The sequence below is a fragment of the Macaca thibetana genome, chromosome 7 (genome assembly GCF_024542745.1).
Source record: "Macaca thibetana thibetana isolate TM-01 chromosome 7, ASM2454274v1, whole genome shotgun sequence".
Classification (NCBI taxonomy): Eukaryota; Metazoa; Chordata; class Mammalia; order Primates; family Cercopithecidae; genus Macaca; species Macaca thibetana.
This window is the reverse complement of record NC_065584.1, coordinates 8,116,319-8,129,529: the sequence shown is the minus strand read 5'-3', so window position 1 is coordinate 8,129,529 and position 13,211 is coordinate 8,116,319. Positions and strand designations below refer to the sequence as shown.

Here is a 13,211-nt window from a genome sequence, read left to right as displayed (position 1 = left end):
AGTATATTCAATGAAAATAAGTTATAAAACACGCTATTATGTCTTAGTATTTATTACTAATTAAATTAAGCATATCTAAAGGCAAAAATGTAATTACAAAAGTGGAACTATTCTTTCTTGCCACAATTTAAATACTTTTAAGATTCAAGAGCATACTTGTTGCTAGACCTTCCCAAATTAGCACTAGGATATTCTGCCTTCAGTGTCTGGCGCACACTACGTGTGTTCTGGCCATTCTGGGGAATTCAATGTGAAATAATCATTCACGGCATTTCTTTATTCTATTTATAATACTGCTAATCACAAGGAAAGCTGACAGAGAAAAGATGAACATAAAACCTAATCAAACCAGTATACTAGTAAAAAGTATGATATTTCAAAATGATCCGAAATGTATCATATTTCTGCCTACTAATATCAGGACATCTTTATCAGACAACTCTCTCACAGAGCACAGAGCGCTTCACCCATGCTGCTGCCTGGAATCCGAAGAATGTGGAGAAACAGAGCCAGCCTCCCCCTCTTCCCAGCTGTGGGAAACCATAATAATACAATTTCCTCCTCCCCAGGCTTCCCAGGTGTGATGATGCCAGCTGACTCCTGCATTCAAGGGCAAGGAGCCCAAGGCACCAGCCCCTCCTCCCACCCCACAGGCCCTGTAACAAAAACAGGTTCATAAACATGGTCAGGGGAAGGGACGGGGACGAGAAAGAATCAAAAGTACAGAACTGGAAACAGACAGTCAGCAAAGAAGACACAAAAGGAAAAATGAGAAATACGATTTTTTCCCCCAATAAATGAGCATTTTAAAGAGAATAAGTAAAAAGAAACTTTGGTTTAGTCTGTGTACAATAAGATAAGAAAATGAATGCTGAGGCTGGAATTATGGCTTAGCAAATACATGTAGTTCACTGTGGCTTTTGAAAATGGTATAAGATTCAAGCTCCCAGTTTTCCGTATTAGTCAATGCAGTAAAAGAAAAATACCAGCTTCTATTTGTGGGTGGTGGGGAGGAGTGGCCGGTTTGGTTTTGTTTGTTCCTTTTGAAGGGAGGCAGCAGGAGGGAGTAGATGGGTAGGTGGAATAACAGCCCCCTCCCAAAGCTTAGCAACAACAGCCTCCCAGATTCAACACAACACAGGAGAAGAGGTCGTTACCAGGCCGTTGGTGTGGTTACACATGTCCCATAAAGGAATCAGAGCCAGGGTCACCCGGGAACCATCCTCTGTGGGAATTTGGTTTTGCCTCGTCATAACAGAAGAGACTGCCCACCTACAACAAGACAAATGGTGATTTAAGGTTGGAACATTTAAAAGCCAATTGCAGTAAGAAATAACATAACCAAAAATTTAGGTTTGACCTCTTACAAACGTACAAAGTCTTTTCCTAAGTAACAAAGGTAATGTTTGGTCTTCATCATCATTTAAAAACAAACCCAGGGTTTTAAAAAGAGCCAGGGGAAATGCAGGACTGAGTGCTTAAGGGAGACTGTTCCCAAGAGGCAGAGCCGGAAAGAGGGCTTTGCGCAGGGCTCAGGCCCCTTCCTGGGTCTTCATGACTCAAAAAACCTACTCCCCTACACCCCCCAACCCAACCCGCTTTTGCCCAAATGCTGACTGCACCTATTTTAAGCCTCATTGAAAAGCAAACCATAAAACTCCTTTCTGATCAGAAATCCTCTATGAATTGTAAGAAATGTAAAACGTGACTTTTTTATTACACTGTGCAGTGAATTAAATCTCTCCGTTCAAAAAAAGTCCCCATTTTACACTAACAGAGTCTTTTTTAAATAAGAAAAGAAAAATCCATAGGACCACCCTACACTAATGTTAATCTCAAGTAGCATTTGGCTACCTCAGCTAATCCCCTGCCATGACAGGTTAATGGCAATTTCTACGTGGCTATGAAAATGCCGATACTCATCCAAGCTGCTCATGATAACTTCTGAAAGATGAGCTCTGTTCGGATGCTTTAATGGTCACAGCAGGTCACTTCTCACTGAAGCCTTTCCCTCCCTTCCAGGATCCCACTTCACTGAGAAACCACCCCCAACACACAGGCACACACACAGCCCACACCAACCTGTAGTCTTCATAAGTGAAAGAATCCTTCAAGGGCAGTTTGTTGGCATGAGGATGGGTCTGGGAATTAGAAGTTTTAGAAAGCAGAGGTGAAAAGAGAAAAAGGGAAAACAGAAATCAGTCAGCGGAATTTCATTATTTAGCTGCCTAACAGATCCTAACAAGAGCCAAATGAAGCAGGCGGCGTCCAGCCACGCTACAGAGGGATCATCGCGCTGTTATGCTCTCATACATCACTGTCAACTTAATTTGTTGTGCCCAGCAGCCGCCATAAATCTGCTTCTTCATATTTCGATACTAGCACCCACGGACACCGCGCAAAACACAATTTAAGGTGGACCGACTTTACAAAAGGCAGGCACACCCACGCGATGAGCACTGGATTTAAGCAGAAACGCGAAGCCGCCCAAGCCAGGTCCGTCCTGGCCCCGCTCTGTACCTCATGCCATGATGTACCACACAGGCCTTCTGAGAGGGTTCAAATCCCATGTCAACAAAAGGAACAATTAAAGGCACTCTAATCAGTTGGAAGCTCTTTCATTTCTCTCTGACTTAAGTCATTTGATGGGAATCAACTTGGTGTTTGCACATGAATCATATACGCGGCAAATGCGGATCAAGCATGGAAAATCAGAAGTGCAGGTTTGTGAGATTATAAAATAAACTTCACAAACACACAGGATAACGACAACAGATCAGCATATTTAAATTTTACTTTTTTCCTGGACAAGAGAATATTGGTAAAAATACTAAAACTTCACTTTTAAGAGAAATTATATAGATTTCATATTCTCTCTTTACCATGTCCCCCACCTTAGGCCTTTCAAGCACTTAAAAACTTTGTCTCAATTAAGAAATTAAAAGCTGTAACAGTATAATTTTAATCTTCAGTTTCAATTACAGTCTGATAGATTGTAGTAAGTGATCAAACGAACAAATGGTTATTTCTGAGATACAAATGAAATCCTGCTGAAGCCGGGTCTCCGCACCAGTTAATGCAGGAAGCTCCATGTAGCCTGCAGTTTTCACTCCTGATGCATTGGCATCACAAGTGCACTGTAATTTATCATCGCTCACTGTAATGTACTCGCTGGCACCCTACACAGGACAGTAGGGGATGAGGTAAAAGTAGCTAAAACCGTAAATCAATTAGAAAACAAAAGCTTGTGCTCAGTGCACAATTTTAGGCAAATTATGTATTACAAAAGGCTGCCAATTGGGTGTTAGCTCCCAGGTGCCCATCTCTCCCCCTTGAGTCTTTTAGCCCAGTTTTAACCCTTTGAAAGAAATGTCAAAATATAAAAATATATTCACATAATTTTTTTTTTTTTTTTTTTTTTTGAGATGGAGTCTCGCTCTGTTGCCCAGACTGGAGTGCAGTGGCGCCATCTCAGCTCACTGCAACCTCAGCCTCCTGGGTTCAATGGATTCTCCTGCCTCAGCCTCCCGAGTAGCTGGAACTATAAGCGTGTGCCACCACACCCAGCTAATTTTGTGTGTATGTGTGTGTTTTTTTAGTAAAGACGAGGTTTCACCATATTGGTCAAGCTGCTCTCGAACTCCTGACCTCGTGATCCTCCCGCCTTGGCATTCCAAAGAGCTGAGATTACAGGCATGAGCCACCACGCCCAGCCAGCTATTCACATAATTTTTAAAATGTGTTCTGTGATAAAAATGAAATTAATACAGGCATATTGTAAGTCAACATATAAAATAACATACTGTCCAGGGGCATTTTCTAGCTGATACAGGAAGATGGGGAAACCCTACGGCGGGAGGGGGCTGGGAGGATCACCAACTTGGTGAAGACAGGTGAGAATCCTACAGGATTGAAGCTTCTCACTCCCTTTTCTTTTTTTTTTTTTTAAATTTTATTTATTATTATTATTATACTTTAAGTTCTAGGGTACATGTGCATAACGTGCAGGTTTGTTACATATGTATACTTGTGCCATGTTGGTGTGCTGCACCCATCAACTCGTCATTTACATCAGGTATAACTCCCAATGCAATCCATCTCCCCTCCCCCCTCCCCATGATAGGCCCCGGTGTGTGATGTTCCCCTTCCTGAGGACATAGGCATGGGCAAAGACTTCATGTCTAAAACACCAAAAGCAACGGCAGCAAAAGCCAAAATTGACAAATGGGATCTAATTAAACTAAAGAGCTTCTGCACAGCAAAAGAAACTACCATCAGAGTGAACAGGCAACCTACAGAATGGGAGAAAATTTTTGCAATCTACTCATCTGACAAAGGGCTAATATCCAGAACCTACAAAGAACTCAAACAAATTTACAAGAAAAAAACAAACAACCCCATTAAAAAGTGGGCAAAGGATATGAACAGACATTTCTCAAAAGAAGACATTCATACAGCCAACAGACACATGAAAAATGCTCATCATCACTGGCCATCAGAGAAATGCAAATCAAAACCACAATGAGATACCATCTCACACCAGTCAGAATGGCGATCATTAAAAAGTCAGGAAACAACAGGTGCTGGAGAGGATGTGGAGAAATAGGAACACTTTTACACTGTTGGTGGGATTGTAAACTAGTTCAACCATTATGGAAAACAGTATGGCGATTCCTCAAAGATCTAGAACTAGATGTACCATATGACCCAGCCATCCCATTACTGGGTATATACCCAAAGGATTATAAATCTCTTTTCTTTGTAACAGATGAAATGCAAGGTTATGTTCTAAGAGTCCTAAAAATGTTTTCAATTTAATTATTAAACTTAACCACATCAGTGTTCAGGTCTTTCCTTACTAAAGTACAAATTGGTATATAAGAACTACCCTTCCCCAAAAAACTAACTTGATCACAAGAAATACCACAAAAAAACTTCAAAAGTGTAAAGAAAAGGAATTCCATTGCTAAAATTTCCTTTCACTTACAATAAAATGAAACTTCGCATTACCCGATCAACTGGGAACTTTGCACATCCTGCCTGTTTTCATACTCTAGGAAATGGGAAAGTGTCGTTTTTGTTATTTTTACAAATTTTAATTCATTTAAACTGTAGAATTAAACTGTAGGAAGTTAGTAAGTTCCATTGCTAAATCTCTATGTCTAAAAATTTGAAACCCCCACGAAGAAGTTTGACTTATGAAACAGCAGAAAAGATGACAATATTCAAAACCGGAATGCTACATCTCGAAATGCTAAATCTAAAAATAACTTGAAGTGTCTTCTAACTCTCAAATATCTTTAAGTAGCCTTGGACCCTACACGACTATCCAAACATGGGTGATCTCTGTCAAGAGACGGAAAATTAACTCTTCAAAATGTTTCTCTTCCTGCTATTCATACACACTTCTTACCCAACACATAAGCCCATGCTCACAGTCAGGATAAAATCATTTAAATAAAAAAAAAGACTCAAGAAAAAAATGTGTCAATGCATTCTTCAGTTAATTCTGAAGATCATTTTGGCTGCATGGTTACATAATATTTGCAGAATCTGTTAGAAATAGTTGTTCTTATCTTCTTAAGAAATAGGGTGTACACACTGTACATAATTCTGGTTAAAAAAAAGATTCTGCCACTGACACATGCACTTAACAGTGACACTGAAGCAAAATGTGACACTAAGGGAGAAAGGAAATAACTTTCTCTCCACAGAGCTCTCACTACTGTGACACTACCGCCACCTACTGGCATCTTGGGAGAGTAGACTACAGTCACAGAGTTCTTGGTATTTCCCAGGGCAAGGCCTTTAAAGCAACTTACTGTAAACCAAAACTGGGCTTATCAAAAACAGCTACTACTTCAGCTTTACCCAAGTAAAATTTGGTTTCTAAAAAGAAAAATCTCTACTACCTCTAAAAACTATAATAGTTTTATAAGAATCTTGAGACATTCAAATATCAAAAATATTCGTATGTAAAAAATATTTAATTTTGAAAATAAATGCTTTTACTTATTCTGAAGAAGTGAACAAGGATAAAACAAATGTCCATCCCAAATAATTTTCATTTAAGCTCAGACAATGACTGTATTAAAAAAAAAAAAAAAAAAAAAAAAAAAAAATTTTCCCTGTTAAAGACCAAGTTAAAACACATCTTCCAAAAATTATTAATCTGAAATTACTGGAAAGTTCCTAAAATATCCTTAGATGAAAATATTTAAGCTTATACATTATACAGAGGATAACTGAGCGTTCCTCACTTACTGAAGCAAAGTGGTGCTTATATAGGTTTTGTTGATCACAATAGCCTTTTCAATAGAAGATATTCCTAGCTTGCACTTTAAAAATAAAAATGTAGAATTAAAACAGAAAACATACTCTCTGCAGCCAACTGGTTTTAGCTTCCAAACCAATTGTAACTGTAGATTCCAAAGACACAGACACACATGGGATGCGTGAGGAGGGTCCCTGAGAAGCTTCTGCCTGCCACTGTCAGAAATAGGACAGTAAGAGGGCCTGTCAGGCACGGGGGCCCAGCAGGCGACGGGGTCTCCTGAAGCGGTACCTCCTCTCAGCCCACACCTCCCAATAAATACAGGCAGATAAACTAGCCATGGATTTTCTCCAGATTTTTTAAGTGATTAATATTTTTACTTTCTTGAGCACAATAAACACATGAAGATGGAGAAATGAACCATTGCTGTGGCTCATAATCAGGCCTGAAGCACTATAGAGCCAGGCAACCCAGGGACGCACTCTTCCCCTTCCCTCTTCCAGCAAAAGGAGGCATTCCATGTGAGACACAGTAATATTGTACCGAGTACAAAATAATCACTATGTTTGGGAAAGATTAATATCTAAAATTGTTTGTTTGGCTTCAATAAAAAAGAGCAATATTGCTAAATATGTAAGTATGACATTTTGAAGAATTTACCATATTGCATGGGTCTGGTAGCTATGCTTAAGGAAATTAAAAACCACTACAGTCAGCATATTTGATCCTTATTAAAGTTCTGTCTTGAACTATCACTCACATAAAACAAAAATAAACCAAGAAGAAATTTAAATAAAACCTATGGATTACAAGTGTTTGAAGATGAAAAAATGAACAATATTCTGGCTTTAAAAAATTGATTTAGCATGCAGCTTCTCTTTATAGTCCCTTGATAAAAATGAAATCTCCCTAACAAACACTTAATAAAACCTGTCAATATCTCTGGAAAGAAAAATGACACAAATGCATTAAGTATTAAATACCCTTGGAAAAAGTCACATATTCCATGAATTTTTGATGTACTATCTTGACATTAATGTAAAACCTTGATATTTATAATTGACAGATATTTAATAAAGTATAAAAGAAGATGGCTGCTGCGTGGCATGCAAATGTTCCAGGGTGATCAGAAATGAGAGATACAGACATGCACTTAAACTAAACAAACAGTTAATATGTGTTACACAAATCAGCAGCAGGCTTATTTTAAGCTCATACAACAAACCTTTGTGGAGAACCAAAATAAGCAGAATTCATTATTATGTGAATCCCTAATTCAGAAACATCTAGTACATGAAACAGCTTTGAAACATTAACAGCTCTGCACAGGAACAAAATACATTTGAGTTAAGGCTTTTTTGTTTTTCGTGTTTTTTAAACATTTAACAATAAGCATTTTTAAAATAAAATAAAGGTAAGTATTTCCATAAATATATGGAGAGGAAGTTCCTAAAACAATTCTCAAAAGACCATATTTAACCTAAAGATAGATTCAAAATGCTCCAAAGAAAAAAATACATATATTAGAACACACAAGTGGCCTCTAGGACACAAACATTTCTTAAAATCAGATATTCACTTTCCTAAAGAATATTCTTCTCTACCTAGACTGATTTTTAAAGAAAAACAGGTTGAATATATTAATCACCTTCAATGAGGCATTTAACTATACAAAAAGGAAAGTTGCTCATAGAAATGACTCTTCTAAATACTGTATGTTAAAGAATTTACATCCTGCCATAATGCATAATTATTAATTTCAAAATATATTTATGGAAGAGTTCAGTGACTCTGCCCTGTTGGATGACTATAGTATCAGAAATGACAAAATATAATTTAGAAGTTGTACCTAGCTTGTTCTGATAAAAAACCGTAACACCATGCAATTAAATTTTTCTGACTAAAATCCAGCAGGATCGTGTTTTGCTTTACTCCTTAAGCATATATTAAAAGAGATAGTCAGGGGCTAATTAGCCAGGAACAGACATACCTAACTACAGGAATGGTTTCATTTTCCTTCCTTCTGCAAGAATGAGATCAGTCACAAACTCTCACATTTGGCCTTTTGGGGTGGATGCAATTTTGTAAGTTTCAGAAACGTGACCCTATCTCACATAACCAAGAGATCTCTGGTCTGACAAATTCCTGAGCAGGACAGCCTGTGGCATCCTTCCTAGGCCCGCTGTGGATCCATGGCCTTGGCAAATACACGTGCTTTGTAAAAATTAAGGAGAAAGAGGAGGTGCAAAAGACAGCTCCATCGGCTCATCCTACGGGCCTATTGAGACCCCCTTCCTTTTCAAAGCAATACTGCACCAATCAGAGAGGGAATGGGACCAGAGAGAGAGTAAGAAGAGGGACATCCCCAGAAGGAAGCAGAGTGAGGAGAAATGGGGGAAGAGAAACAAAATGAAGAAAGTTGAATATTGGAAAGATGGAAAAGATGGCAGGTAGGAGAAAATTTTACACTAAATACCTTGAGGTTTCCCCTTTCTACCCCCAAATGAAGGCTCACAAACAGCATGCAAGACAGCGAGTTTCTAGGAGGCTGATCAACCCGTCTGCTGGTATTTTATTTTCTAAGTGGATATAATACAGTTTAACAGAATGACAAATTGCAAAGTATCTCTTGAATCGAAAATTAAGTTTTGATGACCATAAATCAGAATCAAAACATGATTCACATGTTTAGCTCTTGAGGGAAAAAAATCAATTTTTAAGACGTTTATTTTTAAGCATAGATTATATCCAACTCTTCAGGGAATTTTTCATCATAAAGTTCTTTGAATTCACTCGATATGATGAAATAAAAATTTAAATACATCAATATACATTAAGATTTTCTGCCTTTTGCTTATATATAATTTTTCTATGACAAATCTGTATTACCTTATAATTTAAAAAAATTAAGAAAATGAAATTAGTGGAGAAATAACACTGTTCAATAAATTTATAAAATTACCTTATGATGGAAGAACTTTTTCTCCTACTGGAAGACACTGAATCTATAATCTACATCCAGTTAAATTTAATTAAAATTTGTTGAAACATTGCAAAAGATATATCTGTTTAAAAACCTTATTAGCTACCATTTGTATACTCTATGATGGGCAACCAATTCATATGAACCAAATTTAGTCACAATCAACATTTCTGATTGTCAATTATTCACTCAACAAATATTTATTGACTTAGAAAAAAGTTGAAGATAGGTTAAGACTAGAAATTCATTCATTCAACACATATTTTATTTCCTGAGCACCTCGGAAGTGGAAGGCACTGTACATCACTGATATCATCGGGGGTACTGCCTAGCAGTGAAGACAGGTAAGTGACCAAAAAATCACAAAAGGATGGTACGCAAGGTCGTGCAAATCCCTCTTCTTCCGGGCCACCTTCTCCAATCTCCAGGTCCCTGTTGATCCTCCTGCCCTGTTCCTGCCTTTTCCACGCGGGCTGCAGTCTGCCCCTCACAACTGCATGCGCTGTGGCCATTTGATTAGCATCTCTTCCCCCGCAGTCCCCACAGGCAGGCTCAGCAAGGCAGGGACCATGTCTTCTCTGACCACCTGTGAGTCCCCAGTGCCTTGCTCAGTGCCTCATTCAAATAATTCCTCTTCTTTTTAAAAATTTTAAAATTTATTTTTATTTTTAACTACACCTGCTGGAATGGGACAATAAAAATCTTCTTTCTCCAAGCAAGTAAGATACACTTCTGCCGTTTTTCCTGGGGACAGCGGAGGAGAGCTGTGATTCCAAAGGTGCTGAGAGGCTGCACCACGGACTGGCAACCCCAGGGGAATCTGATCTCCACATTCCTCTTCGGAAAGCTCCAGCCCATGCGGGCACCCCTGCCACACGAAGGCAGTGACTACAGGCTTCAAAAAACACAGCTTTCCACATCCTTCTGTCCTGTGTTTCCTCTCTTACGAACAGAGTATTTTTCTACCATCTAGGGGTCAGAGAATCTTCTCATTTTTTTCCCCAAATCTCTCTTTAAACCCATTTGAGAAAGCTCTATTCTAAGAATCCAAAGACAAACAACAGAGATCAAGCCCACCAGTCCTCCGTACCAAATGGTCACCAAATCTCCCCCCACCCCCAACTCACCCCAAGCATGTAGCACACACCCTTCGAAGAGGTGAGGCTGGGAACCTGCCAGGTCATCGCAGCATGCTGCCCAACCCACTTGTGCTGCCATTTCCTCATTGGAAAAGGGGGGCAGACAAGCTACTGCTGTCTTCTTTAAAGATAGTAAATCTTTCGTTTCTTTGCCTTTTGACACCACCTGTCTCCCCACCCCCACCCCCAACATCTCAATCTGCTGATTGACTTAAGGACTCTAAACCATGATCAAGCCTCATTCTCTGGTCTGCAAAAAGTCAACTCCACCAAGCAATCAAAGCTTATTCAAAAGGTATATATACCTGCAACTCCTCCATCTTATTAAAGAAACTAGAAATAAACAGAACAGCAAAAATCGTTATTATTTTATAAGCAGCCTAGAATGTATCAAAAAAGCAGGCTAGATTTATGTATTATCATCAGTTTCATAATATATTGTTTTAGTTTTAATTTCAGCAATTTTGGGTTTCAATAATTCAGGATAACTACCTTGGACTCTGTTTAAATGAGTCAATCTGGCATGATCAGAGTAATCAGTCATTTACAAGAGAAGAACATTAGGACCACCATAATGAAACCAATTTCCTTTACAAGATAACTGACATTCAGAGCATGTAGATAAACTCCTGTCCTAGAAAGGCATGACCTTGGCTTGGTATATAAGCAGCTCTCTGTCATCTCCACGGGAAAGAGTGGGAGAGGGAGACAGACACTAGCAGTCACCATTTGCTGAGCGCTCTGTGCCAGGCACTCTATCGAGAACTCTATGTGCATATAATTTAATCACCTCAATTCCTACAAAATGGCACTTATTAGCCTCATTCAACAGATGAGAGGAAACTCAGGGACAGAGACATTAAAAGCATACTCAAGTTTACCAGTTAATAAATGATGAAGCTAGGTAACAACCCAGACACGAGTTTTCCAGAGTTTACTTCAAGGCAAAGGATATCTAGTTGTCCTACTTTTATAAAGTCTTATAAAGTCTAATAAAGTCAATATATTTTTGCTTGGTGAAATTCCAGAAAAATGCTTGGTAAATACTGTTCTCATTTAAAATTCACCATAGAGGTATTATAAGAGGCATTATGAAGTTTAAAGGCAGGCAACATTAGCAAAACTAAGACAGTGAGTCTATTATTTCCCACACTATCAGAAAGAATACCATGTTTGGCTGAAAGTCTTCAGTCATAAAATTTCAGTCCTGGATGGTAACTTAGATTATCTGGCCTAATTCTGTTCACCATGCACATGAAGAAGTTTTGTCCAGAAAACACATGTATCAAATACATGTATGAGAAAGGTCGTATTTGGCATTTTCTTCACTAGAATGATGCCACAGCGATGTCCCAACAATTTCCAATATTCCATCATCTGGAATTCCTATCATTTTTATGATAACTCTTAACAGCCTCAAAGACACCCCACAGCTTTGCCAATCATTAAACCAGCATATCAAGTTATTATACTAGCATTATCTTTTTGGCTACTTTCAACTCTCCTTATTGTCACGTTGTCAGGGAAATGAACTTTGGCCCCTTAAACATTCTGCCTTTAAGCCTAAAGGAAGTTGAGTAGTCTATGAGGAGCTCACAAGGAATGAGCTCTAGGGGTACACCCCAGAATCTGAGAACCCATCTCTGTAAACTGTTGGGGTTCTAAAAAAGACAAGCCAAATCCTGATGTAGTAAGTCAATCCCATTGATTTAGGAGGACTGCCGCAATTGACTGAGCCTGAGACAGCCACATTCTCAAGAGCACCATCTAAACCCATACATCACATACACTGCCTTGTCACCAGCTGCCAGGAGTTTACTTAGGTAAAACTCACTGATAACAAAATCTAAGGTAAAGGTCCCGCTGTACCATACCCGGCTGCTGGTCACAAAGGAGGGGAGTGGGGAGTGAGGATGCAGGGAAGAAAATACAGCTCAAAACCCCTTCCCCATCAAAGGCTCAGTGTGTGACTCTGCGGAGCCCCATGGCCCCCCAGGCGCCTGGGGACAGAGGGTCTGTGGACACCAGCAAGTCGCAGTTGCGCTGGCTCCACTCCTCCATCTCAGGAAGCTCAGTTACCTGAGGGAAGCAGTTTCCAGTTACTCCTATTTCCTCCTTTTCTCTATTCCCCATGCTCGAAGAGTGTTCAAAGGTACCAATCAAAGAGAAAATCCGCTACACTGTCCCTGGGTTGTTCTAGATAGAGCCAAATTACTGTTCTCACCTACAGTGGAGAGGTGTAAAGGCCTTTCCGACGGAAGGAACAAAACTTCTTTGTTTATAATATACAGTCACTGAGAAAGAGCTACAGCTCTCAAAATCTAAGTGACCTTTTCTCATATCCTCTGAGAAGGGAACCCTCAAACATATTACCCTGAAATTTGACAAATAAAACAAATATTTTAACATTACTAGTAAAATGTCCCATTAAAACTACAACGAACTGAATTATAGGATTATAATTTATTAGAGTCAAAATAGAATGGTATTATAGTAAGTCAAGACACTTGAATAACCAAATGTAATTTAAAATCTCCATACCTTTGGGTAGAGTACCTGAGAGGTTTGTTATTAAGCGAAACTATTTCATATTATCTTCAGTTGATTTTTTAAAATTGCCTTTCTCATTTCATTAGGAGTCCAAAATAGGTACCAGAAGGCTCTTAAGCACTGTTATACAAAAAAAAAAAAAAAAAAAAAAAGGGCAGGCACTAAGATGCCATCAGTACTTGCTATTTCTCCATTAGCATTAAGATAGGTTAGAAAAAAAGTCATTCACGATACTTCCGTAAGTACTGTTAAAGTTATACTCTGT

General features: G+C 38.8%; 2 protein-coding genes across 2 annotated transcripts in view; one reads left to right on the top strand and one right to left on the bottom strand.

Moving 5' to 3' along the window:
- SETD3 (SET domain containing 3, actin histidine methyltransferase) overlaps positions 1-13,211 on the bottom strand; it is a 363,397-nt gene that overhangs the window by 14,273 nt on the left and 335,913 nt on the right. The window contains exons 8-9 of the mRNA XM_050796716.1: positions 2,083-2,141; positions 1,158-1,272 (exon numbers count right to left, since the gene is read on the bottom strand). Coding sequence (XP_050652673.1) covers positions 1,158-1,272; positions 2,083-2,141 — 174 coding nt within the window. The remainder of the gene's footprint in view (positions 1-1,157; positions 1,273-2,082; positions 2,142-13,211) is intronic.
- LOC126958426 (cholesterol 24-hydroxylase) overlaps positions 1-13,211 on the top strand; it is a 515,386-nt gene that overhangs the window by 192,048 nt on the left and 310,127 nt on the right. The gene's annotated exons all lie outside the window — the stretch shown is intronic.